The sequence below is a fragment of the Ammospiza nelsoni genome, chromosome 16 (genome assembly GCF_027579445.1).
Source record: "Ammospiza nelsoni isolate bAmmNel1 chromosome 16, bAmmNel1.pri, whole genome shotgun sequence".
Classification (NCBI taxonomy): domain Eukaryota; kingdom Metazoa; phylum Chordata; class Aves; order Passeriformes; family Passerellidae; genus Ammospiza; species Ammospiza nelsoni.
In genome coordinates this window covers 15853414-15881354 of record NC_080648.1, presented here as the reverse complement: position 1 = coordinate 15881354, position 27941 = coordinate 15853414, and the positions used below count along the sequence as shown (strand labels likewise).

General features: G+C 53.4%; 4 protein-coding genes across 7 annotated transcripts; 2 read left to right on the top strand and 2 right to left on the bottom strand.

Annotated features, from left to right (window-relative positions):
- Positions 1 to 2039: 2039 nt before the first annotated feature.
- On the bottom strand, positions 2040 to 16513 carry FAF2 (Fas associated factor family member 2). Of its 3 annotated transcripts, none has more exons than XM_059483541.1 (11): positions 15809 to 16513; positions 10018 to 10086; positions 9465 to 9599; positions 8918 to 8994; positions 7633 to 7771; positions 6254 to 6339; positions 6082 to 6173; positions 4511 to 4688; positions 3467 to 3638; positions 3137 to 3280; positions 2040 to 2569 (listed from the first exon to the last, which is right to left on the bottom strand). In XM_059483541.1, the coding sequence occupies exons 1-11, from the start codon at positions 15869 to 15871 to the stop codon at positions 2387 to 2389; spliced, it is 1338 nt and encodes a 445-aa protein (XP_059339524.1). In that variant the 5' UTR covers positions 15872 to 16513; the 3' UTR covers positions 2040 to 2386. The 3 variants fall into 3 exon arrangements, with proteins under 3 accessions (XP_059339524.1, XP_059339525.1, XP_059339526.1); XM_059483542.1 differs by lacking the exon at positions 15809 to 16513 and adding an exon at positions 15498 to 15573; XM_059483543.1 differs by lacking the exon at positions 15809 to 16513 and adding an exon at positions 12094 to 12207.
- Positions 16514 to 16678: 165 nt separating this feature from the next.
- Positions 16679 to 23085, top strand: CLTB (clathrin light chain B). Of its 2 annotated transcripts, XM_059483390.1 has the most exons (6): positions 16679 to 16941; positions 18470 to 18513; positions 19625 to 19742; positions 20028 to 20139; positions 20522 to 20575; positions 21076 to 23085. In XM_059483390.1, the coding sequence occupies exons 1-6, from the start codon at positions 16758 to 16760 to the stop codon at positions 21245 to 21247; spliced, it is 684 nt and encodes a 227-aa protein (XP_059339373.1). In that variant the 5' UTR covers positions 16679 to 16757; the 3' UTR covers positions 21248 to 23085. The 2 variants fall into 2 exon arrangements, with proteins under 2 accessions (XP_059339373.1, XP_059339374.1); XM_059483391.1 differs by lacking the exon at positions 20522 to 20575 and having other exon boundaries at positions 16682 to 16941.
- A 1436-nt stretch (positions 23086 to 24521) lies between these two features.
- HIGD2A (HIG1 hypoxia inducible domain family member 2A) lies at positions 24522 to 25168 on the bottom strand. The gene is made up of 2 exons (XM_059483796.1): positions 25014 to 25168; positions 24522 to 24839 (listed from the first exon to the last, which is right to left on the bottom strand). Exons 1-2 carry the CDS (start codon positions 25126 to 25128, stop codon positions 24673 to 24675), a joined length of 282 nt encoding a protein of 93 aa, XP_059339779.1. The 5' UTR covers positions 25129 to 25168; the 3' UTR covers positions 24522 to 24672.
- Positions 25169 to 25228: 60 nt separating this feature from the next.
- On the top strand, positions 25229 to 27492 carry NOP16 (NOP16 nucleolar protein). Its single transcript, XM_059483794.1, has 5 exons — positions 25229 to 25414; positions 25552 to 25663; positions 26251 to 26320; positions 26771 to 26877; positions 27112 to 27492. Exons 1-5 carry the CDS (start codon positions 25308 to 25310, stop codon positions 27253 to 27255), a joined length of 540 nt encoding a protein of 179 aa, XP_059339777.1. The 5' UTR covers positions 25229 to 25307; the 3' UTR covers positions 27256 to 27492.
- Positions 27493 to 27941: the final 449 nt, after the last annotated feature.

Sequence of the window (27941 nt, the reverse complement as noted above, 5' to 3'; positions counted from 1 at the left end):
GGCGAGCGGTGGGGGGCTACGGGCCGGCTCCCCCTCGCCGCCCTTTCCCACCCCTCCGGCGGCCGGAGCGTTGCGGCCGAGCGCCCCGGCCCGGCGCCGCCCGCTCCGCCGTGGCACGGGTGCCGGCACCGCTGGGCTCGGTGCCCCTTGGGCAGGACCCCGGCCCCTTCCCCGTCCCTCTCTCAGTGACAGATAACCAAAGGAGTCCCCGGCTTCGCGCCCCCGGAGACGCCCCCTCCTCCCCTCCCGCCCTCGCGGTGCCCAGGGAGCCAGGAAAGCCTTACGGTCCTTTGACGGCGACTCGAAAGCTCACAGCTCGTGTGCTGCAGAATTTATTCCAATGAGCAGCTAAAAGTATCATTAAAAAAAAATAACAAAAAGAAAAAATGACAAAAAAAAAAACCTAAAAAACAATTATTTAGGGTGTTTGTGATTGCTGACTGCGCTGTAGATACCACTGTTTACCAATGAATTCCTGTGGTGGGATAGTGGACTGTTTACTGTTCTATTATACCAGTCCCCGGGCCCTCCGGTGGGACCCCCGCGTTCCCCGCGGCTCCCCGGAAGGTGCTAGGACGTGTGTTCTGTGTTAGAAAGTTTTTATATATATATATATATATATAAATATATATATATAATTTTTTTTGCTCTGTTACTTGCACATTTTACAGTTACCTCATTTTTCCCATGTATGTATTTGAAAAAAGGCTAATATATAGAAAAAAAAGGTTCTTAAAGCTCTAAAAGTGTTTGTTTTTTTCCATTCCATTGGAATCATATTGGTTTTGTAGCATTTAACATAACTAGTATGTTGTATTATATATATGTGTATTATACTGATTGAAATTTTTAACAGATTTGTACTTTTTTTAAAATGAAAGTTGCTAGTTCTGCTTGACCAAGTAGTGCAATCATTATTTTTTTTAATGTTGTGGCTGATTTTGAGAGGGATATTCACTAATAAATGTATGATGTATACCAACACGCTGGGCCCAGCTCTTGTCTCCATGGGGGCTTGAGGGGAAGAGTGGGGGCCAGGGATGGGAAGGAGCTGCTGCAGCTGGAAGGGCCCTGGAGAGAGGCTTGGAGCAGAGCCCAGGAGAGCCCGAGGGTGGGAGCAGGACTGGTTGGCTGCTTTGCCCCAGCAGGATCTGCTTTTGAGCAGCACCACACACCCCCTCCTTCTCACCTAGCGACCCCTCACAGTTTGCACAGGGATGGGAAATTCCTCCTGGCTGCTATCCCAGGACAGCAGAGCTCCCTGGGTGGCTCCAGCCACAGCAGTGGGACACCTTCCACCTCTGCTCCATCCCAGCACTCCCATGCTGGGCCAGGGAAGGGGCTAACCCTGTGCTCCTGCCCATGAGATATTCTTTGAGATTCCTTCCACCCCCAACCATTCTTGGCTCCAGAACAGGTCACTGCAGGAACAGGCTCCCGCCCCTCTGCCCTGGGGCAGCCCTGGCAGGAACCAGCCTGACACTCCCCTCCCACACCTTTTCCACCTCCCACCTGCTCCACGAGGGCTGACCCGGCCTCATAAGCCCAGAGCTGATGCCACAGGAGGTGGCACAGCACAACGCCAGCCCTGCCGTGGCCCATGCTGGGCACTCTCTCATCTCACCCAACAGCTCCATGGGCACACAATCCCATGTGTGAGAGCAGAGGCTGAGTGTACCCCCACTCCTGGGAGCCACAAGTGCCACAGCAGCTGCCCCCCTCCCCGGGCAGGGCAGAAAGCACCAGCACAGACATGCTAGAGGCAGAGTTTATTACACTACGCAGGCTAAGAACCCTGGGCAAGGCCCCACATGGGTAAGAATCGAACCAGCTCTTTATCAAAAAGTTAATACTATAGTCAACCCCAATCTCCTTTGGTCATTACAAAGCAAGAGAAATATTAAAAGAACAGTATTTATACACAGAGGGAAGCTGAAGAGAGTCTGTCCAGCCCTTTCCCCCCACCCCAATCCCAGCACGTTCCGGTGCTCGGTCTTGTGTCTCTCAGGAGCAGCAGAGTATCAAATCTTCACAAGATGTTGGGTTGCTGGGGTTTTATTATTATTGTCATCAATAAAAGCAATAATTACCAAGAGCTGCCATTCCTGTTCCTCCCCAGGGAGGGCAGAGGGGCAACAGCAGCTCCCCCCGTGTGCCCCCCGGCGCAGGGGATGGCCGTGTGTCCTCTCGCCAGCGCACACACGGCTGGCACGGGCCATGTGGTCTCTGATCCCTCGTTTGTACGCAGTCTTTTAAAAAAAATATTGTATTATAATAATAATATGAATTTCTCTTTCCGTTTTGTGTCTTCTGGAAAAAAAAAAAAAAAAAAAAAAAAAAACAACGAAAAAACAAAACAAACAAAAACAAAACCAAAAAGGAAGTGTCAATCGTCCGTGAGGTCCTGCACAAAGAGGACTTCTGTGTGGCTGAGTCCTGCCTCCTGCAGCGTCGGGGGGTTGGGCCACTCCTCTGTCGGGAGGCAGGGCAGGACACGGCGAGGGAAGTTGGCCTCAATCTGGAACTTCTCAGGGCTTTCTTTCAAGGAGAACAGGAAATCGTGGATCACCTGGGAAAGAAGCACAGAAATAATTGCCAGCTAGGGGAGCAGTGACACAGCCAGAGCGACTCCCTGGCATCTCGTGGGGGAAGGCTCCCAAATTTGCACCATCACTGCACTGTAGACCTGAGACAGCCATTTCCTTGGCACACATGAAACTAGGCTTGGCACAGAGCACCGGGGAGACCAGACTGTTTCTGACTCTTCCTACACGTTTATTTCATGGAGAGCAGTGGAATTATAATTGAATATATATCTTCTATATAATTATAGAATGTTAAGGGTTGGAAAGGACTCAAAAGATCATCTAGTCCCACCCTGCTCTTGGGAGGGACTAGAGATCATGGGCAGAGACACCTTCCAGCTTTTCAGGAGGCAAAAAAAAGCTTCTGCCACTTTTTCTGCTCTTCCAAGCTGGTGGAACCAGGCCCTATAGCACTCTCCTTACCAAGGAGCAGCTCTGCCTGCCAAGGCTCTCAGCAAAGGCCCTCATTTGGCAAGTCCAAGGGAAAAAAGCCACCTGCAAGTCTCTTTACCCATGTTCTGGAAGGCCCCTCAGCTCTGCCCCAAGCTCACCGTCAGTGACTGTGTGAAGTGGAATCGCCGCTCCACTCTGGAATCATTGGGCAGCTTGAAAATGATCTTGACGCTCTCTGGGTCATCGGGGTGTGGCTCTGGAGGAAGGCATTCTGACCTCCTCTCCTTCTCCTCCTGCAGTGTCTGCAAGGCAAGGAGGGACAGGAGCAATGGTTGTGCACTCAGCTGACCTTGGTGCCTGTCCCCTGCAGCACAGCTGCTCCAGGAGCCTCGGGAATGCTCAAGCCCCAAGCAAGACACAGCAATTCCTCCTGCAGGCCAGGAATCCCAAGGACACTGCAGCCCCTCCTGCAGCCCCTCTGCTCTCACCTGCCGCCGCCTCTCCTCTGCCAGTTTTTGCTGCTGCACTTCCTCCTCCTTCTTCTTCTTCCTCTCCCTTTCCTCCTTCTTCTTGCGCTCCTTCTCCTGGTCTGCACGCAGGGATGCCAGGTAAGCCTCGTCCTGCTGCTGCCTCAGCACTTGGGTTTGGTTCCTCTCTTCCCTGCAAACACGAGTGGGAAGTGGTCAGGGCTAACAGGCCCTGGAGTGAGGGGATGGCAGGCTGAGGGCAGGCCCGAGGGGGCAGGGACAGCCTCCAACTCACAGAAGCACACAGCAGGTAATGCCTTGGGGTACCACAAGCTCCCAAAAGGCCAAGCCAGGTCCCCACAATCCCTCACAATCAAACTGCTTCCAAGGGTGGGTAACCCTTTAAAAGGCTTCTGAACCTCTGCAGCTTGGCAGAGCTGACAGACAGCACAAGAACAATGCTCAAGATTCCTGCCTCGTACCTGAGACTCCTCCTGGTTTCATTTCCTTCAAGTAATTCCTTGCCCATTTCATACACTGGAATGTGTTACTGGGTCCCCACACAGGGCGTGGGGCAGAGGAGGGACAGACAGAAGTCAAATGGTAGGATCCTGTTTTGGATGCAACCTGTACATCCCTAAGAGTCACCAGGGACTTGTGAGGCCCCACCAGAAAAGCAGCCAGAGCTCAGCACAGCCAGCCCAGGCAGCAGCACACAGCTGTGGACACCAGCTCTCCTGCCTGCAATGCCTTTGCTCCCACTTGGATCCTACAGGTTATTGTCCAAGCTTTCCCTGCAAAGCTCCAGCATGCCAAAGGTGTGCTCCAGTTGCAGAGAACAGAGTACTCACATCCACCTTTCAGTGGTGGGACTGTGTGTGCAACACATCTGGCCTGAATGTATGCACTGATGGTGTCCCTGGTAAGAGGAGAGCCCGTGGGGCTGTGTTACGGAAGGGGAGGTGCTGAGCTGTGTGCCTACACTCGGTGTCTGAGGGAGGCAGGGCACAGAGCAGAGCCTGCCTCAGCACGGTTTGTGCTGCTGGAGCTCCGGTCCCACCGTACCTCTCCAGGCGCTCGGACACCAGGTACGTCTGGTTGGCATCCATGATGAACATGAGCTGGTTGATGAGGTCGTCAGCCTGGATGAGCCCCTCGAGCCGCCCAACCACGGTCATCCTGCGGTCCTTGAGCATGATCACGGCCAGGAACGGGTACGTGTTCTCCCGCAGCGCCTGCGACACTGAACAGGCACAAACGTCACCACCCCACACCAGGGCCACCAAGGGTACAGCACAGGGGCTCCCCATCACTGAGGGCCAAGGAAAGCACCTTCCCCACATATTCTCTCTTCCAAGGCAAAAAAGGCCTCAGGCTCCATTTTGAAAATCAAACTCTAAGTTAGCAAAGGGAGGAAATGGCTTTGGGAGCACAAAGACTGATGGGGAAAAACCCAAGCTTTCAAGTAACCAAAAAAGGCACTTTTAACTCAAGCAGGAAGGAAGTAAATGGCTCTGAATGCCTATTGAAAATGGGATAAAGCCATGGGTTTAAACTGCAGGAAAAGAAACACAGGACAAGTACATGTAAGCATTTGCTCAGGTGATTAGGGATAGCTGGACTCTAGAAGAAACTGTCACGGGGGAAATGGGAGTATGTCCATGTTGAACATTTCTGAACAAACTCAAGTTGGCTTTGCTAGAGGCAGGCTCTGTCTGAAGCAGGGAATGGAACAGATGGTGTGCTTAAGTTACTGCTCATATATGGCTGTTGAGCCCTCCTTAAAACACACATGGTATATCGTGCAACTTGGAGCCTTTGTTACCAATGGAGGCCCCCATACAAAACCACAGCAGCTCAAGGATTAAATGGAAGATCGTGGTCCCTTCCAGCTCTGCTTCCCAGGCTGTGACTCCAAAGCATTGCAGCAATGAAACAGGAATAAGTAAAAGACTGTCTCCTCAGAGAGCTGTTCTCTCCAATTGTTGATAACTGGGAGCACAACTATGGAGCAAAGAGTGACCCAAATGTAGCATTTTCCTGACCATGAAACCAGAAATGGTGAGAACAACACAGGAGCCATTAACAGAACTTTGGGAAAAGGCTCCACTTGCAGCAAATCCTTACCAAACTTCTGTCTGGCCAGGTATCAACAGCTCCCAGACACTGTGGGCTTTTGAGGAGACACAGAGATTGGCTGTGGATTAAGGTGACTGTCTCAGAAAGGGAAAGAATGCACCTAACAAGTCTTTCTTGGCCTCAGGCATCACAGGAGCCAGGGTTAAGGACAGATCTAGTTGGACACTTGTTTCTCCACTCAGTTTATCCCCAGCACACACCCACCAACTCCAACTGACAAGGCACTGAAAGCAGCCTAAATGCCCACAGCAATGAGCACAGAACTGCCCAGGAACACACAGAATAGTGGAGGTGAAGATCAGAATGTATTTCCTTGGCATCCAAACCTTTGAGATATCCCAGGAAACCAACACATGTATTCCCCCATGAAATCCTGAAATATGTTGTATTTTGTTCAAGTAGACAAGAGTGTGTTTCATGTGTAAATGTGTCAAAGAGCATCTGGCTTGTTCCAGAGGCAAGAGGGGACAGGTAAAGCCCAGGAGGGACACACTCACCTCTGTATCCCTCTGGTTTATTGGTTGAGCAAGCCCAGAAGAGCATTCTAGTGTTGATGAGGGTGATGACCTCAGGTGCACACAGTGTATTGCTGGGGGATGAGAAGAGACCATGTGAGGGCAGCTGCATTTCAAATCCAAGGACAGCTATGTGGGAAATTCTCCTACCTACCGGCAGAACTCATCTGTGTCCTGGTGGTCATCCCCGTGCAGATACACCAACAGGAAGCGCAGCTCCCGCTTGGCATCGTTCAGTGCCTTGGCAAAAGAGCAGAGCAGGTAAAGTTACACAGGATCTGGGCAAGGGGAATGCAGCAATGCAGCACCCACACGGCCTGTGAGACCCAGGCCTTTACTCTGCCACTGGAGTGCTTTGAGTGAAGCAGCAGTGGAGGATGAACCTGTCAGACCTTCTAAATGAGCCTCTGTTTAAGAGGGCTACAGGGGTGTTCTCTCATGTCCTCTCAGGTTGTGGCTTTGGGGGACACTGAACTCAGAGTGAAACTGGGTAGGCAATGACAGGGACTGACACCTGAGCTGCCTCCCCAGACTCAGCTAGCAGTGAAAAACCTCCTTCATCCCCTGAGCTTTCCCTTGGGCCTGTGCAGGACACAATCCTCAGATCACATCAAATGAAAATTCTATTACAACAGGTAATAAATAATGCTGCAAGCCTCCAAAAAACCAGACAACAAAGAAAAGAATCCCTCCCTTTCCACATCTATAGTGTCTGGATTCCACCCACCCAAGAGCATTTTTAACAAAATCACAGTTTAAATGCACAATATGCTCCCTGTTTTACTGGCACTGAGTTTTGGTAGCCCAACCATTCCACAATTACTTGAGTTTGGATTCCAGGAATGACTGGAATCATTACAGAGGAGCCTGTAAGAGCTGCAGAGGCGGTGAGCTCCATCACTGTGCAGTGTGGAGCAGACAGGCACTGACAGCTTTTCCCCAGGCACTTGGGAAGGAAGCAGTGCTGATCCAATGTCTGATGGGATGCTCTGCAGGAGACCCTTCCCTTGGCCAGGCTGAGAGCAGCTGTGCAAGAGGCACTGTCCATGGGGATGTCCCTCTTCTACAGAGAGCCCCCTCAGATTTGATATATGGCACACTCACCTCCCACAATTTCTTAGGGGGTCCCTCTCAATGTTGAGGCCCTGAACTGTTGTGAAGTTGTATTGTGATACAAGCCCAGGCAGTTAATCCCAATTTGGGGAACAGAAGGACAGACTCTGGCACAGCACACCAGTTTATAAAAACAAAGGCAGGATTACAAAGAAAAGCTGTCGGCTACAGAGTCACACAGACGGTCGAGGAACAGCCAGAGTAGCTTTGCTTTCCAACTTTGCAGGCTTGGCAAACCATCAAGCCTGGCAGACACTGGTTTCCCAGTACACTTGTTCACTAGCTCTCCATTACCCTGTTAAGAGAGTTGGGGATAAATGCTGGGCTTGTAGATGAAAAGCAATTTTGCCATGCAGGCCCTGATACCATGTGGCAAAATGATCACCCCCCAGGACCTAGGCACCAAGACATGACACTGACCTGGCTGTAAGTTCCCTGGTAGAAGACAGGGTGTATCCTCCCATATTTTTCCTCAAACATATGAATAAATGAAATAATGTCACCCACTGGGTCGGTGACCCGACTACGAGGATCAGGGCGTATAAAACGCAGAGCAAACCTAGGAAGGAAGCAAAGGACACTGCAAATTCAGCTCACTGACTTCTTGAGGCACAGGTTTTCTTTTCTACAGATAGTCACTGGGATTCATAAAGAGGAAAAAAGTCATAGCTGAGACCCTTGAACATTTATAATCTGAACCTAAACTGGCACCCACTCCAAACTGATACCACTGCTACAGAACCAGCCCCAAGTGAAGATTCATCTCATGCCAGGGATCAGTAAGGATCCAAGTTCTGTGTGATTAAACAGCTTCAGCTTCCTCTGAAGCATCAGGCATAAGCCACACCAACAGTAGGAGGTTTGAAGAATTTAGTCAAAGATGGGCTGTTAAAAGCCACACGGTTTTGTCCAGATAACTTTGAAAACTGCATTTCTGCCAATCCAGAACTAACAATTTCAGTGTACAAAGAGTTGCAGAAAGAGAACATTACACTATGAGTCCTATGAAACTGTCCTTCCTCTGAAGCTGAAACAGCTTCACTGCAAGGCAGATATCAGTGCTGTTTAGTTCTACTGATGCACAGAAGATACATTGAACTTTGTAAATATCTTTAATGGGGAAAAAAAGTAATACAACAGGGAAAATTGGCAAACCAGGGCAGATGGCAGGACTCCTGGCTATTGATCACCACTACCATGCCCTTTCCCTCTACAATGCTGTAAAGAAGACAAGAATCAGTGCTTTGGGGCAGTAAAGGGAGAAGAGACAATTGACACAAAGGGAATAAAGCAGAGGTGTTTCCAGTTTGGTTTTTGCCAAATAACGTCCAGGAATTAGGGCAGGTTAATCTGCAGCCCAGCCCAATGGGACACGATTCTGATGTTTGTCCAAGAACACCAAACAGCTGGACACTGTTTTGCAACCCCTTTGTGTGGCACTCAGACTGCAAGGCTGAGTGGAGTTAGAGATCCAATTAAACACTTCATTTACAGAGCTGCAAGCTGCTCTGTTTCTCTGCAACAAGATTTATTTCTTCCTAAACAGCATAGGAACTTCACAAGGCCACAGATAATGCCAGTTAAGGAAACAAATGGAAAATCTGCCATGAGGCTTAAAGATCTAAGTGACAGAGCTCCAGCCAAATCCCAGCTAGTGTGTTCCCTGATGCAGTCAATAAGTGAGTCAGCACAAACAAGGACTTACCTAAATATATCAAGTAACGTGTAATAGGTGAATCGGAATGGAAGCATTATGAAGTAGTAGCCCCATCCTAACAGGCCCTGCAATTACAAAGAAATAATTAATTTTCTTACCTATACAAAAAGAGTAACGGTACCAAGTCTTACAGGTGCTCGTGCAAATTTGTTTGTAAAATATTAAAGAAAGTAATACTGTATTCTAGTTAATACACATTTAAGGGGAGCTCTAAAAAGAAAAACATTATCACTGCCACATGGAAGGGACAGTCCTTTGTTCCAATTCCACTGATCTAAAGGCTTTACTACACCACAACAAGACAGGCTATGACAAAAAAAAAAAGTCCTCATACTGTGAATCACAGCATGTAGAAAATCTCCACAGCAGTAACAGAAACTGAAGGAATAGCTCTACATTTTGTTTTTGTAAGATAAAATATTTAGAAAGGAGATAAGAGCATGCAAAGAAAACAATTTCTTTCCCTGCTTTCAAGTTCTGTATTCATAGAGAGTGAGCCAAGAAGCAGGACAAAATCCACTGTAAGATAACTTGCCCTTGGCTGTGGCCTTGAGACAACGTAGCTGTAGATCCTGTGGTCAGCTGTATTGACCTGCAGCGGCCGCAGCGGAGGAGGATTAAAGACACTTGGGACACCCTCTTGCTCGTTCAGTCGGTCCTGCACAGCTGCCTTTGACACAAGAAAGAGCAAAGGGAGTTTCAGGCATTGTGTGGTTTTTATACTGTGGACAGTGACAGTGGGTATTCCTTGTCCACAGCCCCAGGGCACTGGATAAGCACAGCTCCAGACAAACAGGAACCCCCAGGGCTCCCTTCCATGTGGAAAGGCTTCTCCATGGCAGCCAGCACACAGGCTCCACGGGAGGCACATCCTGTGCCACTCAAGGGATTGTTCACAGCCATAACAACTCTGCTGTGCTTGGCTGAGACCAGCTCTGCAGGTGTGTGGAGACACAGCTCTAAAGAGCTACTTGGGTAAATCCAGGGGGGAACAGATTAATCTGAGTGGTAGGGCCCCCCCCTCCCATAGAGGGCTGCATTTAATCCAGGTACTTGGAAAGTGCTGCAAGTCTCATTTTCAGTGGTACCTCTATGTTCCAGTTGTGCTGCTCCAGTGTGTGGCGACATTGGTCCATGGACTCTATGCCAGTCAAGTCCTAAAGGAGGAGAATAAAAGCAGATGAGTGCCAGAAGTGCTGCATCCTGACTGCTCTTAACAAGGCCTGAGCACATGGTAGGAGTTACCACAACACATTATCACAGTGCTCCGTTTTTAAGTGCCCTGCTCTGAGTTTAAGAGCAGAGTGACCTGCAAACACACAGGAGGCCCCAAACAGGCCTTTGCACTCTGCCAGCAGCAGCCAACTCTCAGTGTGCCCAAGGTCTGTCACTACAGCAGCACTCAGCACGGTCAAGGGTTTAACACAGTACTGCCCACAGGCTTCACTCTGAAAAGATGTGCTGGGCCAATGCCCTCAAACATCTTGAACTCAAAATACTGACAAAGCAGTTCTGAAAACTCAAGATGACTGTTACTCCATTCACTGCCAGCGTAAACAGAAACTAAAACCAAAACGAGCCAGGCATTACTGAAGGTGATGTTCCCAGCACCAAAGGGGAAGTAAAAAAGCACAGTAAACAGTGTAGTAAAAAAAGCAGGAACAGTCCAACACAGGGCTTGAAACAGAAAAAGTCCAAACACACTGACAAACCTCAAAGCCACTGGGTGGATTTTAGCCCTGTGCCAATCAGAATTTCTGCACAAGAGATCAAACCATTATTTGGTTATTGCAGGAAGCCACATCAGTATCTCCTGAACAGAGACAAACGTTTGCTGAAGGAACCCCCCTGTCACTGTGCCACAGACACATCTCTCCCCACTGCAGGTGCTTTAAGGCCTGAGCAGATGTGTTCCTTGCTCTCTTGAAAAGCTCCTGACAGGCTGACCAGTTAAGAATGCACTGAATTGTTTTTTTACTGGAGAAGGATGGTGCATGTATTCCCCTCCCTGCCCCCATTCATACATTCCACATGCCATTTCCACCCGAGCAACAAACACTGTGCACAAATGCCCTATTCAATCTCTGGGCTCAGTTCAAACTTTTGAGCATTTCTTGGCTTCTTTCTCACCAAATCTCCACATCACCACCTTCTCTCCAATCTACTGGGCAAAAATCATTGTTTCATTCTGCTGCACAGACCAATCAGACTGTTTAAAGCATTGTGACTGCAGAAGTTCAGAAAAAAAAAACCACTTCAAGTCACTGTTCAGTGGTGTATAAATATTTATTAAAAAGTAAGTCTGCAGCAAGCCTTGCAAGGGAACACTGCAGAACTGGATTTCACAGAAGAAATAAAGCTCAGTGAACTCAGCTGTTGCTGCTAGAATACCTTTGATTATCATGCAGTTTCATCATTTAATGTTTAGTTTAGCTATCTTTCTTTGAAGATGTGCTTCACAGAGTAAAATTTAGGGTTTGCATTCTGACTTTATTTTTTATTCAATTTATTTTGCATTCTGACTTTATTTTTTCAACCTGAATTCCTACAGCAGGCACTTCATTGTCTTTTTATAAGGACACCATTAAAGGCACCTGCAATCTACTCAATTAATTGATTTTACAGTCACAATGTGTTTATTGCAGAGCCTTAGAAGTCTTCTGATCACCACTCCCCAATATTCTGGAAATTCTGGTGGTGTTTACAAAGTTACAAGATTCAGAAGCTCATTTACACCTTTGTTTCTAAATGCCTGGATTATCTGTGAGCACTAAGAACACCACCGAGCATTCCCTCCTTTTTAAATTATGCAAAATTCTTCTGCAGTTTTAGGTCAGAAAGCAGCAGAGCTATCAACAAGCATTTAATGAGCACTGAAACACTGCAGCATTTGCAAGACCATCTGAGTTCCACAGAAACACCAGAGCCAACCAACTCCGTCCTTTTTGACCACCACAGTGACAGGCAGCTCTAGCCACTTCTCAGGGAGGTGAATTTCCTTTTACTTTTTTTTTCCTTAGCATCTTAATTCAGCTGCTCTCAACTCCAACCAGAAGTGACAAAGCCACTCCAAGCAGCTCCTGCCACTTGTCTGACCAATGAGGCTGAACAATTAAACACTGCAGGAACAGCTGCCAGCACAGGCAGCTTTTAACACTCGGTACCTTGCTGGCTGCTACTCTGATGTGCTCCGCTGGATTTAGCACAGCTGCACCAGGCTCCGGGAGAGACAGCAGGGCTCAGAATGACCCACACCCGATGGGAGGAATGGCAGCACCACAGTTCAACTGCCACTTCAGACAGCTCTTGCTGGCAAACGCTGATACTGGTCATTATCACCCCCAGGGCATTCCTACGGCCCCTGCTTCACCAAGTCATGGAAACAGATCAGAAACTTGAAACTCCACATTATTTCCACTGCCTCAGCATCTCTGGTGAACTTTGATCAGCTGCAAACTAACATACATGGCCAACCAGCACATGCTTAGTATCATCAGGGCTAAGAGAATAACCAGCATCTTCAAACCTTGCTGCTCTCACCTCTTATTAGCTGTCTTTAGGAGCATGGATCTCACAGACATAATAAGTAGTTAAAATTAGTCCCATTAAACCAGCACTCTCAAACCTTCCAATAAATCCAAGCTCAACACAGTGGCTAATATTTCTAAAACAAAATATTAAATTCCACAAATGCCAGAAAAGTTCAACAGTGCCTTCTCGACCACCACACAAAGCAAGTGTTATTGTAAAGCATCAGGAAGATTTTGCTGGAGGTAATGATTTGTATCTCTCACCTTTGAGACTGCTCAGAATCTTCTCAATACTGAAGCAGTGGAAAGCACAATTTCATGCTTCAAAAGTAAAGGAATACCCTGAGTGGACAGAGGCTGTAAACTGGACTGACAAAAGCGTTGCCTCCACAGATCCGCAGCACAGGAGATGCAAACCCACAGCGCTGCCTGGCACTGCTCTTCCCTCCCAACCCACTGCCAAATCCAGAGAATTACCTTCCAAGGGTAAAGAACATCTGAGCTCTAACTGGAAAATGCCTTAACCAAGAGTTTCTCATTGCATATTACAGCAAATGCCTTTCTGAGGGTTGTGATCGATTCACTGAGTGGGAAAGCTGCCTGGAGTTTCATGTTTCCCCCTTCCCCTAAATCAGAGCCATATCCAGCCTTGAGCATTCTGTTTTCCCCAGCTGAAGTCAGAGATTATGAGTGCCAACTCTCTTGCAAATAACACTCCATTACTTCACATTAGCATATTACAATATCAGACATCAGCCCAAGTGTAATGGGCACAGATCAATAACCAGATCCTAGAAAAGCTGCTCTGCTGCTTCTTCCATCTCCCAAATGAATCACATCTCCACAGCTTTCCTGAACTGTTCACAGCAAACTCCTCTCTCCAAATGTCAGGACAGCAAGGTCTTGACAGATGAAAAATTGAGTGCTTTTATTCCCTTACATTATTAGCCAGCTCTCTGGCAGTAAATGGGAGGCTGAAAGCATGCGAGAGGCTTTGTTGCTTTCATTTCAAGTTTATCCCAGTTTTTTCTACTGTTTTATTCCCTTTACTAAGCTGCCCCAGCATGGTGCAGAGAGCTGCCCTGTCCCAGCCCTGCCCACGAGAAGGAAGCTGCTGGTTTCAGCTTTCTGCCAGCACAGCTGTTTGTATGAGCAGTACAGAAGCCAGCACACAAACAGCAGTGGGATTAACGCAGAGCAGGCACTAACACAGAGCTGTGCCCCACAGCTCAGGCAGGACAGGACAGCACTTTCACCTCTGCCTGGAGAGGTGCACACTGCAGCAGGGGCAGGATAAACAGCTCAGGGTAACAGCATTTCCCCCCAAGAGCTGTTTGCTGGGTGAGCAGCAGTCCTTGCTCAGTGCTTCCCTCCCTTTGCATCTCAGTTTCACTGAGGGCCTTCTCTATTCCTTACCTCATCCTTGCCATCCTGCCTTCTTTCCTGGCGTGCTCTGCTGCTCTCAGCACAGTGCAGGGGGACAGACCCTTCTGTGGAAGGGCAGGGCTCTGTCACCATGGAATGCTGCACAGCCACATCACAAAGTGGGAAATTATCCTTGAAAACACTGAAATGTTTGTTCCCTGCAAAGTCAGCAGGGATCCCCGAAGGCTTTCCGAGCTGACTTGTAGCAATGTACAAATTATTTTAATGACACTTATTTAATCTCTCCAAACACCTCATTCTTCCTATTGAAGTCTGAGAAAAAGAATCTCTTCCAAGAGGACTGATTTACTTTTGAGCAAGCAGCAGGACTCACAGCTGAGCCCTTCTCAGCTAGGTGGGACACATCAGAGGAGAGGGAATCACCAGTGGGGGCTGCCATTAGCCCTGGAGGGAGCTGATCCAACACACCCCAGAGGAGGGAGGATCCTGGCTGGCATCCAAGCCTTCTGGACCACAGCTTTCACATCTGGCTCTGCACAGCAGTGGTCTAAATGAAAAAATGTCTCCCCTTGACACCCTGAGGAGTGTTTCCCTGTGCCTCAAAGCAGAGCTTGACAGGAAGCTGGACTAAAGCATGAATCCCTCCTTCTGGTTTCTTGGCAGCCCTCTGTCCATGACAACACCAGGCAGCATTGGGAAATAGGATTATTTCACTTCCCAGCTGCCCACAGGGGTTTGAAAACAGCAGCAGAGGCAGTGGTGTGAGCAGCTGGTGCTACCTGTCCAGATCAAGCAGAGGAGCAAGAACCAGGATCTGTCACAGCAAGAGAATGGGACATTGACACGTGCCAAACCCTCACCAGGCAGCACAGGGACAGCAATGGCTGCCACTGCTCTGTGCCTTCAGTCTGTATTTAATCTGACTGCCCAAAGAGCTCAGTGTGCAGGAGCCTTAGAGGGGACATCTGTAAAACAAGTTTCCTCCTGGGTCCAGTCACAGGAAAACAGCTCAGCACAGTAATTAAGTCAGGGGCTGTGAATCAGGTGAAGGCTGGGGAAGTCAATGAGTGGATGATGAACACCTGCACTGGGTCACCTGGGGAAGGCAGGGCCAGATGCCTCTGAGCCCCTTTAAATCTACAGTTACACCAAACTTCCAATGCACAGCCTTAAAAGATAATGTATAGCAACAAAAGCAGACAAAGCACTCTTTAAAGTGATCGTGGTATTTGTAAAAGAACTGCAATCCAAGGGATGCCACATGGTGTCCTACAGCTCAGAAACAAACCCAAGACACCTGAAGGTAATTTTCATAGCTCAGCACGTTTAGTTACTAATCACTGAGCAACCTTAGGAATTTCAGCTGCCCAGCGCTGTTTTCTCCCGAATAAACCACATCTTCAGACTGTGTTTGTGATCATTCATCTGCCACACAGCCCCGGGCCTCGCAAAGCAAAGGTTAAGCGACCTTGCCTGCGTTGTGTAGCAGACACAGATTAGATCATTACAGTCTCCAGCGGCGTTACCCAATCGTGAGGGGCAGGAACCATGTTCCACAGAAACCCACTGCATAACTCTGCCTCGGTGCCAGGAAAGGCTCTCCAGCTACGACAAGGAAAATTTTCAGACTAATTAAAATGGCCGGGACTTACCAAGGAGTTTTTCCTGCAAGGAGTGTACTGAGCAGGCAGCTCTCAATTAGCCATGACAGAACATCGCCCCAAAGAAGCGTTAAGGGCACGGAAATCTCACTCACCCTGGCCAGGACTGGGCCCACAGGTGTCTCTCCTCCCACCGTCCCCTCACGCCCAGCTCGACACCCCTCTCCAGGACGGGCCTATCCGGCTCCGTGAGCCCCGTACCCCCCAGCGCGGGCGGGGCGGGCCCAGCTCAGCCCGTTCCGTGTCCATGCACCGCCTCCCCCGCTCTCGCCGGCCGGCGCGGGCCCCCCGGGACGCGGCACCTGGAACTGCAGCAGCTTCTCGGTCTGTTCCGCCGTCAGCTCCCGTTCCTCAGGCGCCGCCATTTTGCTGCCGCCTCTGACCCGCCGCTCCGTCACTCTCCGGAAGTGACGTCGGCCGGCCCCACTTCCACCCCAGCCCCGCGCGGCGCGGCCAATGGCTGTTTATCGGCCACGGCCGGAACTGCCGCGCCGCATTCCGGACACAACCGAAGCGCTCTAGGGCCTGTCCGGAGATGCCCGAATCCCATCGGCGGCGCTGGCCGCTCTCGGGTGTCCCCGGCGGGCGCACGTAAAGTTCCGAAGTGTGCCGAGCACCGCTCGGGTGTTCCCGGCGGACAAACGAGGAGTTCCGAAGCGTGCTAAGGGCTGCTCGGGTGTTCCCGGAACAGGCCGGGGATGAGGGGGCAGCCTGTTGCTGTGGGAGCGGGCCCTGAGTGGGGGGATATGAGCCGAAGACCCCCAGGAGCTGGCTGTGTTCCCGTCACCGCGGGGGCTGCCGGACACCGAGTGGGTCCTGTCCGGGCACCTCCAGTCCCGTAGCGTGGGTCTTGCCCGCTACCTCCGGTCCCCCAGGGTGGGTACTGGCCGGCACCCCTCGTCCCGCTGGGCCGCCCGTGTGCCGGGCCCAAGATGGCGGCGGCCGCTAAGATGGAGGAGGCTGTGAGGGGCCCCGCTCCCACCCGCAGCTACGAGCGCCCGCGTGAGGGGTCGGTGCGGCGGGACCGCGGCCAGTCGAGCCCTAGGGGAGGCAGGCGCGCAGCCCCGGCTCCCCGTGCCCGCTGCGGCTGGCGGGGAGGCGGGACGCGCCAGCGGGCCCGCCCCGGCGCTGATGTCAGCGCGGCCGCCCCGCCCGCCGCCGCAGTGACAGCGACAGCTCCGCCCGGGCGCAGTCGGGCCCAGCCCAGCCGAGCCGCGCAGCCGGACCGGGAGGGGCGCGGGCGGGCCGGTCATGGCCGACGACTTCGGCTTCTTTTCCTCATCCGAGGGCGCTGGCGCCGAGGAGGACCCGGCCGCCGCCTTTCTGGCCCAGCAGGAGAGCGAGATCGCGGGCATCGAGAACGATGAGGGCTTCGGGCCGACCGACGGCGAGGCGGCCGCCGCCCCGGGCGGGCAGGCGGCCCCGCCGGAACAGGGTGAGCACGCCCGCGGGGGCCGCCCGGCCGCGCTCCCGCTGGCTGCGGGCGGGCTCCCGACCTTGTGGGGTAACGGAGGGCTGTCCCCCTTCTGCCGCGAAGGCAGGGAAGCGTCCTCCGGGCCGCATCCACGCGGGGCTGCGGTCCCCGGGGGATCCACAGCATCCCCGGTGGGTGATGGGGTCTGTGCGGCATCTCATGGGCCGGTGGCGGGGTGACTCTGTGGGCCACGCTGGCATCCTAGCCAGGGTCATCTGGGCCTTTGCTTGTGCCCAAAGGACTTCTCGAGCCTCGGGGATGTGGGGTGAACCCTGAGCTGGGATGTGCCAGCCGTGGGGGGATTTCTCCCCCTTGTGCTGGGTTTTCCGGGTTGAATGGACTCCCGACTCCATATTTCAGTGCTCCCAGCTATGGCAGTGTAAAAGGCATCCAGGCGGCACTGAGGAGCAGTGACAGCCTTGTCACTGTCCCCACAGACAGGAGCGCCCTTTGGGATGCAAAATGGAAGACATTGCCATTGGGAACGTTGTGGTCCCGGGCCCTGCAGGTAGAATGTGCTAATTCTGCTCTCTTGTGTCTCCAGTCTGCAGGGGCTTTGGCATCTGCTCTCTGTATGGACATGGGGGCACTGTTGCCACAGGGCTCTGACTCCTTCCCCTAACCCAGCCCCACAGGGTCTCCTCGTGCTGTCTGTGGAGCAGTGGTTGCAGAGCTCTGCACACAGGGCCATGGAGGCAGATCTGGGCCTGGGGAGGTGTTGTCAGCCACAGTGATAAATGCAGTTAGACAGGCTGGAGCTGGGTGTAGTCATGGGGCTGAGCACTTTGGGGACAGTGCTGGCCTGGGTCTGTGCCTGCAGCTGGCTGGCCAGGAGAAGCCCTGTGGTCACTGGGGAAAGCTCAGGGCCTGGGGCGTGAATCCTTCAGAGCCTTTTCTCTCCTGGCAGCAGAGAGTCCCCTGCCTGGGCTGGCTTTGTGCCCCAGGTGTGCAGCTCTCTGGGGCTGTGCAGGTAGATGGGTGCCTCATTACCAACCCTAACCCTGCAGCTCATCCCAGGTGGGCTCCCAGGACCTGGGCCTGCAGGCATGCCCTCCTGTCCTGGTGGAGCACAAGGAGTGTTTCCATGGGCCGTGTCCCTGGAGAGTTGCCTTGGCACTTGGCCGGCAGCTCTGGCATCAGCTGTGTCCATCTGCAGGTTTGGCTTGGTCAGGTTGTGTTTCTACAGTCAGAGCAGCAGCCTGTGTCAGTCTTCTGCTGGAGCAGTTTCCCTAATCTTCAGATAAGATTAAATACCAGTGAAAACACCATAAAGACATAATACTTGCAGAAGTTTGTGTGGGAGAGTGAGAGGTGCTTGCTGAATCCCACCAAGGCCAGGACAGTGGGAGGGTGTTGTGCCATGGGTGTGCTGGGCTGAAAAAGGCACAGACAAACTCCCAGGAGCTGATTTGATGTAGTTTCATGGACACCAGCCCCTCTGGGATTACCTGCAGCTGCCATAGTTGTGTTTTTCCTTTTTCTCGAGCAGGTTTTCAGAATGGAGGAGCCACTGTCAATGGAGATGTCTTTCAGGTGAGAGCTCAGCCTTTTGCTGGCCCAGGGCTGCTAAGGAACATTGGGTGGGTATGGGGCCAGCAATTTGTTGTTCTGCCCCCAGCATTGACTGGAGTTTGCTATCCAGCTGCAGAACAGCTACGGTGCTCCTGGAAAGGTCTGGGTCTCCCGTGGGAGTCCTGGCTGCTCCATTCTCTTTGAAGAGAAGATGTGTCCCACCTGCCATGATCTGCCCCACATCTGTTTGCAGGTGGCTTGTGCCATGAAGGAGTGCCTGGGCCCTAAGAGCAGGTGACAAATTGCCCATTCCTCAAGAAGTCCCCTTTCTCCAGCCTGGGTAGCTTCTGGAGGCCTCTGGGGCAGGCAGGACCATCTCTTGACAGGCCAGAAACAGGATAGGGCTGCCATGGGACTTGGATCTCCCATGAAAACCACTTGCCCTGTGGCCAGGGGCCTTTTGGGGGAACCCACCTGGATCTCAAATCACTTTGGGAGCCTGAAGCCCAGCTCTGCTGTCAGCAGTGCCAGCCTCTCACTAGCCTATCACCCCACTTTGTACCCAGCAGTGGAGCATATGCCCTGCCCAGGCGTGGTTTACAGGATGATAATCGCATCAGGAATGAGACAGACTTAATTAGATTGAGGATCTTGGAAGAAAGCTGTAATCCCATTGCAGAGCTTGGTGTCAGACTGGGCATGTGGCCAGTGGAAGGTGTTAAGGGAGGTGCTGGGCCTGACAGGGCCCTCAGCTCAGACGTGAGGGAAGCAGCTCAGTCCAGGAGCTGCCTGGGCCCCAGTGAGGGCCAGGAATCCCTGGGGAGCAGTTCCAAGGCTGGTGTCTGCCCTGTGCCCTGGGGCTGCCCGGAGGATACAAGAGCTATGGTGGCAGTGAGCAGCAAGTCAAGGAGGGAATTGCTGGGACAGCTTCAGGTGACAGAGCCTGAGGCTGGGCTTGAGCAGCACTTTGGGAACGCTGTCCCACATGTCCCAAGCTGTCACCCTTCCTGCTTCCTGTCTTGGCTTGTCAGTGCTGGGAGTGTGGAGTCCTGACTGCTGCCAGCCCTTAGAGGTGGCTGGGCTGGGCTCTTGGGGACACTGGTGCTGATGGTGAGGTGCTCGTGTGCCGCAGGAGTCCAACGGCCCCACGGATGCCTACGCAGCCATAGCCAAGGCCGACCGGCTGACCCAGGAACCCGAGAGCATCCGCAAGTGGAGGGAGGAGCAGAAGAAGCGCCTGGAGGAGCTGGGTGAGACCCAAGGCCCTTTGTAGCCCCCTGTGCTTGTGGCACCTTGTGACATGGCAGTCAGGGCCCTTGGGGTACCTCACCTCTTGGTGACCCTGCTGCATCCCAGAGGTCTTGTGCCCCTGCCAAAGATCTCTCATCCTTGGGGCTGTGGTGCTTTTTGGCCAGTATTGGTGGGGACTGGGGATGGGTCTGAGGGGCTGCAGCTGTCCTGCCTGCCAAGGGGCTGCTCAGCACACCCAGCAGGTGCCAGTGTGGCTGATGGGCTCTGTGTCACTCGGGCATTAGATGCGGCATCGAAGGTGACTGAGCAGGAATGGCGTGAGAAGGCCAAGAAGGACCTGGAGGAGTGGAACCTGCGTCAGAATGAGCAGATGGAGAAGAACCGAGCAAACAACAGGTATGTTGTGGTCAGCATGGCCAAAAGGACTGTCTGCTTCCCTGGGATGTTTGAGGGCCTCTTTGCCCACAGTGGGGTCCAGCCCTGCAGGGACAGAGCCTTGCCAAGCAAGGGGAGAGTTCCCAGGTCTTGGAGTGGCTCTGGTGGCTGTGCAGAGCCACTCTGGCTGGAACCACACTGGGATCACCCTGGGATCTCGGTGCCTCCTGCCCCTGCATGGGGCTCGCAGGGGGGCAGGGTTGGGCTCCAGGTTCTCCTGGTGTGCTGAAGTGTGTGGGTGACTCTTTGGGAGGACTAACCCCCTCTGTTCTCTCTTTCTAACCCTCTGCCTGCCTGTCGCTCCACTCCGCTCCACTCTCTCTCTCTCTGTGCCCGGGGCTAGGATCGCTGACAAAGCCTTTTACCAGCAGCCGGACGCCGATGTCATTGGCTACGTGTATGTGCCTCTTACAGACCCTATCCTGCCCCAAAGGCTCTGGGGGTCCTGGCCCCAGCACTGCCTGCCCAGCCAAGGGAAGGGGGGATGCTGGGAGGTGGCATCACCACTGGCCTGGTGAGGTACCAGAGGGAGGATGATGCAGCTGAGCGTCTCCAAATGGTGGAGTTTTAGGAGATGAGTGGAGCTCCTAGAAATATCTCTATGGGAGCTGGTTGAAGATGCATAGCCATGGGTTCTTATGCCTCTTTTTGGGGATGGCTCTATGGGGGTGAAGTCTTGGGAGCAGGCAGATACTCCTGCGCCCCTGGATGAGCAATGTTTTGGGTGAGTGCAGCCAAAGGCAGACTTGAGCATCGTGTGTCTCTTGGTCCCAGAGAACACTGAGCTCATCAGCTGGAGTAAAGGGACAGGAAGCAGGGACACAAGGGTTTTTAAGACAGAAGGAAGAATCTCCTTGGAAAGGGGTCTGCCAGTGACAACCCTCAATATCTTTGCAGGGCCTCGGAGGAAGCATTCCTGAAGGAGTCGAAGGAGGAGACCCCAGGCTCTGAGTGGGAGAAGGTGGCCCAGCTGTGTGACTTCAACCCCAAGAGCAGCAAGCAGAGCAAGGATGTCTCGCGGATGCGCTCGGTGCTCATCTCCCTCAAACAGACGCCCCTGTCCCGTTAGCTGTGCCTGGCACAGCTGGGAGCACAGCGGGCATGGCTGGGCTCACTGAGCCAGGTGGCTTCAGGGACTGGCCCAGGAAGGGCCTCCCACCCCCTGCTCCGTGATCTGCGCCTCGGCTGTGCTCGAGTCACTGGTTGTATAACTCTCCCCATGGTTTTCCTTTGCTTAAAAGGTGCATTGGTCTCTTTTTACACTTATTTATAAATCACTGTGGCATTTCCCCGGGAAGTGGCACTGGGTGGCAGAGCTGAGTTAGTGGGGAAGTCCCAGCCCAGGCTCTTCAGGAGTTTATGTCTGAGGGCCTGGCTAAATGAGCAGAAATATCCCATCTTGTGTTCCCCACTTCAGCCCTGTGCTGGGAATAAACCTGCCTGCAGCTGTCCTGGCAGCCCCATGTATAGGCTTCAGTCCTGATCCCAATGGGATCCTGGGCTGCTGTCTGCCTTTCCCATGGGATTTAGAGCAGAGCTGGAGCAGGGTTGGGAGGGCGAAGAAACAGCCCTGGCTTGTCTCCACACGGCTGGGTCCTGCAGGGAGCATGGCTGCAGCACTGCCAGACTGGCAGGGACTGAGGAATGTGAGTACAGGTGCCCAGGTTGGGCCTGGACTGCCAGTGGCTGCCCCAAGCCCATCAGAACTCTGCCCAGCCTGGCTATGCCCTGAAACGTTGGTGCAGCTCCAGTGTCCATGTCCCATCCATCCTGCAGTGCTGGCAGCACAGTGGTGTGGGCCACTGGGAGGGACTGTGGAGTGTTCAGGATGTTTCCTCTCCTTCCCCTATGAACACCAGCAGTTGGGAATGTGGGATTCCAGGCTTTGGGGGACCCTTGGCTTTGCTCTGCTCCTTCCCTTGCTACCAGAAAGGGAGATGGAGGCTGTGTAATTGCAGGGAAGGAGGTAGGAAGGTCCAGCTGCTGTGGGGCAGGTCAAACCCCCATCTTCCTAACCTAGGGACCCAGAGCAGGGTTGGGCAGAGTTCTGGTGCTGGGGCTTGTACTGGCCCTAGGAACAACCTGCACATCTGTCTGCAGTTGCTCTGCCCCCTGGCTTTGCCCACGAAAGGCAGTGTGGGGAGATGCCTCAGTCCTGCTCCCTGCTCAAACTTTTTCTCCTCTGCTTGGCAGGGATAGCACCAGTCCTGGGAACCTGCACAACTCCTGGGCAGCAGGAGAGGGACAGCCTTGAGCAGTTGCTCTGGGTCTGGCCTGTTGAAGGCTTGGGAAGGGCTTGCAGCAGGTTGGGAGGACGTAGAGCAGAGCCCACAAACATTCACTTGAGCCCTTCTGCAGAGCCCTGCTCAGCTGGAAATCGAGTGTGCAGAGCTCTCCTGCCCTGCAGCTATGGCTCCAGGGCCAGAATGTCACCACTCCTGCTGCTGCAGCTGTGGGGTGCCTGGGCACCCAGGGCTCTGGGGCATGATCTCACCAGTGGGCTGGGAAGGTAAAAGGGTGTGTAGGGAATCACTTGCTGTTGTGTGTTGGGACTGTGCCCCCTGCCCATAGGGCTGATCATTCCTGCTCGGCCCCCTGAGCTCCAGCATGCGTAGGCAGCTCTGCTGTGCTGCACGACACCTGGGGACTCAGCTCCTGCCTCAGCCTTGCATTGCAGAGCAGCAGGAAGCACCCCTGGCTACTTGTGGGGGACACTGTGCCCCCTGTGCTCTGTCCCTCCAGCCCTGCAGGCAGCTGGGCCCCTGGGTGCCTCAGCTGCCATGTGCTCCGTGTCAGGCCGGGGCAGCTCTCGGGGAGCCGTGCCCACAGCTGTTCTACATCCCCTCAGCTTTGGTATCTGTGACTGTCCAAATTACCTGTTACAATAAACCAACATCTCCAATCCTACAGGGCACTGTTGTATTTCTGCATTAGGGATGCACGCTGTGTTTAGGAGAACCTACAGCCATGAAGCCTCGTGTGGAAAGGATGGGGCTGGAAGAGGAACATCCTTCAGGAAAAAAAAGTGAGAGGAAGGCCAGAGGGGGACAAAACATGTCGGCAGGACCTGGGGCTTGACTATCCCCAAGGAACTGCAAGCTCTGACTTGTCCAAACTGGCTGAGCTGCTCCCTGTCCACTGCACCTTTCTCCAGCTGCCAAGGGATTGTGCTCATGGATCTGTCCACCTGCTGCTCCTCACACCCTGCCCCAAGCTGGCTGGGCTGGAGGTGCCAGTGGGGCAGGCAGAAGCAGTTTCTTCTGTGAAGGATGTCCTGTGCAGGCAGCTGTAGAAGGAACAGAGGCCCTGGACTCCCTGTGCCAAGGTGGAGCTCACCCTGCTCAGCACTGGTGATGGCTTGATGCCCACCCTCACAACTCAGAGATCAGCTCTGGTGAGCAAGAGCCTTCCCTCTCCTTGCCAAGGCCCACCAGCCCAGTTCCCTGGACAGGACAATGCATGTCCTTGTTTGCAGACAGAGGGTTCACCCCTGAGCACATCCTTACAGGGACTCGTGGCACAGGCACCACCTCACAGAACAGCACCTGGAAGCAGCCCAGGCTGCTGGGTGAGGTGTTTCAGCACAGGCAGAGGTGTCTGTGCCCCTTCCCCTGCAGGTGTGAGCTGCTGCAGCCACAGTGCAATGAACAGAGACCCTGGCCCCACGTCCTCCCAGCTCTGGCCCTGGCATGGGAGGGCGAAGCCTCATGGATCACCAAAGCCCTGGTATGATCCAAAACCAACAGTGGGACCATGTTTGCCAGGACACAGGCAGGGCAGGTCCCCTGGAGAAGAAGGTGTTGCTGACTCCTCAGCAAGAACAGCCAAAGCAGCAGCACATCCCAGAGAACACAGCCAGACCTCATTTCAGAAATGTGAGTTCCCCACTTGTTTACACAGGGAGTTTCATGTCTTGTTTCTTGCATCACCATAGCTTCAAGACAGCCATGCCCACTCCTTCTTCTCCCTTCACTGTTTACTGTTATGGCTTCTCAGTGCTCTGCAATCCAGTATCAGTCAGAATCTTGCTGCAATTCACTTTATTACTCACCAGTTTTAATTACACAGCTCACACAACCTCCCAAACTGCCTCCCCCAGTGCCTAGAGACTTTGTCCTGCCAGGACCAAGCCATAAGCAGTGTTCCTTCCTCATCGGCAGCTCATTTCTCAAATGCTGGTCACTGCCTGACTACAACCACGCCTCAGACCATGACCGAGAAGGCACAATTTTATCAGCCTGTGACAGCATCAAGCAGGAACAAGAAGTCTGACAGGGTGACATGCAGCCTCAGTGCTGCAGGAGAGCTCTTGGAGAAACAAAAAAAAAGCGCCACAGCCTAAATTACATGTTAATCACAGAGTGTATTCACCCCATTTCCAGTGCTCCAGAACTGGCTGTACCGAGACATCACAACAGCCTCAGAAAACTCCATCCCCAGCCAGGGCTGCTGGTAGACACCTGCCCGTGACCGCCGCTTCGCTCTTGTCCGAGGTCACTGTCGGGATTTGAAGGCCGTGGCCGCCATGCCCCCCAGCAGCGCGGCGAAGGTGCAGCCCTGGGCTATGACACGCGCCCGCATCATCAGCTGGGAGCGCCGAGTGTTGCCTTTCTTGAAGCAGATGATTCCGTAGACCAGGACACTGACGGTGCACAGGCAGCCTGCGGGGAAGGACGGGGGCCGTGAGGCGCGGCTTCCCCCGCACTCCCAAAGCCGAGCCGCGCCTCCCGGGGACAGCCGGCCGGGGCTGAGGGACCGGCCCTCACCAGCGGCCACCGCGCCGGCCCGCGCCCCTCACTCCGCCTCCGTCCCGCCACCCCCTGCCCCACCCTCACCGAGGGGCACCAGGGGGTTCTCGCGGGTCTTGCGCAGGAATTTGTCCGCGAATCCCTCCTCAGGGAACGTGGGCAGCGGGCTGGGCTCCAGCGGCGGGGGCGGCCCGGCCGCCATGGCCAAGGTGACAGCAAGGCCCTTTCCGGCTGCCGTAGCCCCGCCTCCGAAGCAGTGCATGCCGGGGGTTGCGGTCCGACGCGCACATTTACGGCACGGCGCTGCATTCTCGGAACTACACTTCCCGTGGTGCCCCGGGCCGGCGCCGCAGCCCCGTGGCCATCCCGCGCGTGTCCGCCATGCCGAAGGCCAAGGGGAAGAGCCGGCGGCACAAATACTCCTACAACCTCAACCGCAAGCGGCTCTACCGCAGCGCCCGCCGCCGCGCCGCGCCCCGCATCGCCTGGTGAGCGCCGCGGGCACGGGGGGCCGGCCTGGGCTGGGGCAGGGCGGCCGGGAGCCGCTGCACGTGTCGGTGGGGAGGGGGACGCGCGGGGCCGCGGGGTGAGGGACACGGCCGTGATGTCGCTTGTCCCCTCGCAGCTCGCACATCCGCCATGCCTGGGACCCGCACAAGTCGGTGGCGCAGAACCTGGCCGAGATGGGCCTCGCCGAGGATCCCAACAAGGCTGTCCCCATCCCGAAGAAGCAGCTGGTAAGGGAGGGTTTGGCCCGGGCCGCTCCTTTGTTGGGGGAGGTATCCTGGGCAGGTTAAGTCTGGATGAGTCTCTTGCACTGGACAAGTTTCTTATCTTGATCTACGCGCTTATCTCACCAAGATCCTGGCGTGGGAACGAGCTACAGCGCTCTGGAGACATAATGGACTTTAGAACAAATATAAAAACGTCAGTCCTGAGACTTGCCAGAGACGGGGGGGTTGGGTGCGCTGCAGCCAAGTTGTTCCTGATAACAAAGAAGGGCTCTTTGTGTACAGCAGTGCCAGCCAGGCCCATCTGTGTAAGAGAGCAGCACTTTCAGGTGAAAGGTGGCCCCCAGAAGCTCAAGGAAGAAGTAGCAATGACCTTGTTTGCCATTTGTCTCCATTCACACAGGGTTTCTCAGCTGACAGCCTCACCCACAAGCCCATTTAATGGCACAAGTAAAGCTCTGCTTAAGCCATCTGGGATTTCCTGCCCTTGCAGCCATGTAGAAGCAGTTTGGAGTTTTGGGAACAATGTGTGGGGACACAGCACTCTTCCAATTGTGCTTTTCTTAATTTGTCTTTTCTCTGCTATAATTCAGGGAATGGAAGTGGAAAGTGATGGACAACAGCCAGGAAAGAAAATAGTGCGGAAGCCGTACGTGGTGAATGGTCAGTGCTGCATTTTGGGCTCTCCTGAGCCCCTCTGGGCTATTTTGTCACTCTGTGCTGTGCCAGGGGTAGGGAAGGGTGTTGTTTCTTATCCAACCTCGTGGAGGATCATGTCTTTTCCACAGTGTTTGTCCCTGCAGCCTCAGGAGGGCTCTTGTCACTGCGAGATGTGCTGGTGCATGGCTCCAGGGTGACAAGAAGCCCTGAGGCAGTGTTTGGTGTTTCAGTGGTGGGCTGAGCAGCCTGGGCTGAAAGGGTCTGCTCCTGTGTGAGGTGGAGAAGAGCTGCAGTGCAGGCCTGGGTGTTGTCTGGGCTGTTTTCTTGCACCAACCTGCTGGGAAATGTCACCCCAGGCTGTGTGGCTGGGGTGAACCTTGAGGGGAGGTTGGAGACCTCTAAGGTGTTGTTGCTTCCTTCCCCTCCCTCATGCTGCCTCTGCCCTCTGCCCAGAGATGGAACTGGAGGCCAGCCTCCCTGAGAAGAAGTCGAACACGCTGTCACGGGACCTCATTGACTACGTGAAATACATGATCCAGAACCATGGGGAGAACTACAAGGTACAGTCCAGAGCAAGGGATTCACTCCTGGATTTACCAAACAGCAGCATGAGAACTGCTAATCCTTTCTGTCCTGGATCCTGTTTTGCAGTCAGCTGATTCTTAAGGGGAAAAACCACTTTGAACTGTGGCCAGCTCCATCTGAGTCAGGCAGTGATCGCACTGGTGGGGGTGGGCTGGGTTGGTGTTTGCTCTTGGGGCTGCTCCTCTCACTTACCTTCTGCTTTGTCACAGGAAATGGCTCGAGATGAGAAGAACTACTACCAGGATACTCCCAAACAGATTAAGAAGAAGATCAATGTGTACAAGAATTTCTATCCCGAGGAGTACAAGAATTTTATTGCATCGCTCAAGCCAGAAAAAATGGAAGTGCAGTGACTGCTCTTTTTCCTCAGGTTTACCTGCAAGTGCAGGCTTGACGTGAATATTTTCCAAACTGAAACAGCCTCTGGTGATGGAGGAAGAACCCTCACTAGGCAGAGGGGGTTTAACTATGCATGAAAGACTCTTTTGGCACTGGCACTGACTGTGCTGTTCTGCTCACTTTCTGTGTGGCAGCAGAAAGAACTGCCCCCAGCAGTTCTTTAGCTTTGCTAAAATAAAATACTCTTTCTAGCTGCTTGTGAATGTCTTGTTTGTGGGCTCTGGCTTGGTGCAGTCCTGCTTTGGAGAGCTCCTGGTGATGGTGGCCTTGGACACGTGTCCCCCCTGCGGTGACAGGGCTGGGTGTGGGCAGCACTCAGACTTTGGCTGATTGTCCTGTAGGCAGGGTAAGTTGGAGCAGGGCCATGTGCTGTGGCCTTTCCCTGTACCTGCAGCTTGGGAGAGCCGGCTGGGGTCCCTTTCCTGCCGAGGAACTGGAGAGCAGCAGAGAAGTCAGCCTTTCATTGATAAAGAGGAAGGAGCAGCTGTAGAAAAGGTGTCACAGTGAGACTCTTTGCCACGTACTCTTGTTCCTGATGGGCTTGCCAGCTTCCAGGATTGGTTTTCCAGGACCTAACGCTCTGTGGACTGACCCAGCAACCTCCTGTCTGCAGGAGGACGGCACACCTGGGCAGGACACG

Excerpts from the sequence above, each read along its gene's own strand:
- FAF2 (XM_059483541.1), bottom strand. The coding sequence starts at position 15,871 with ATGGCGGCGCCTGAGGAACGGGAGCTGACGGCGGAACAGACCGAGAAG. Across the intron at positions 10,087-15,808 it reads AGAAGCTGCTGCAGTTCCAG|GACTTGACTGGCATAGAGTC; the intron begins GTGCCGCGTCCC and ends CTCCTCCTTTAG. Across the intron at positions 4,689-6,081 it reads TAAACCAGAGGGATACAGAG|TGTCGCAGGCGCTGCGGGAG; the intron begins GTGAGTGTGTCC and ends GTGCCTGTTCAG.
- NOP16 (XM_059483794.1), top strand. The coding sequence starts at position 25,308 with ATGCCGAAGGCCAAGGGGAAGAGCCGGCGGCACAAATACTCCTACAAC. Across the intron at positions 25,415-25,551 it reads GCCGCGCCCCGCATCGCCTG|CTCGCACATCCGCCATGCCT; the intron begins GTGAGCGCCGCG and ends GTCCCCTCGCAG. Across the intron at positions 26,321-26,770 it reads GAAGCCGTACGTGGTGAATG|AGATGGAACTGGAGGCCAGC; the intron begins GTCAGTGCTGCA and ends CCCTCTGCCCAG.
- HIGD2A (XM_059483796.1), bottom strand. The coding sequence starts at position 25,128 with ATGGCGGCCGGGCCGCCCCCGCCGCTGGAGCCCAGCCCGCTGCCCACG. Across the intron at positions 24,840-25,013 it reads GAACCCCCTGGTGCCCCTCG|GCTGCCTGTGCACCGTCAGT; the intron begins GTGAGGGTGGGG and ends CCTTCCCCGCAG.
- CLTB (XM_059483390.1), top strand. The coding sequence starts at position 16,758 with ATGGCCGACGACTTCGGCTTCTTTTCCTCATCCGAGGGCGCTGGCGCC. Across the intron at positions 16,942-18,469 it reads GGCGGCCCCGCCGGAACAGG|GTTTTCAGAATGGAGGAGCC; the intron begins GTGAGCACGCCC and ends TTTCTCGAGCAG. Across the intron at positions 19,743-20,027 it reads GAAGCGCCTGGAGGAGCTGG|ATGCGGCATCGAAGGTGACT; the intron begins GTGAGACCCAAG and ends CTCGGGCATTAG.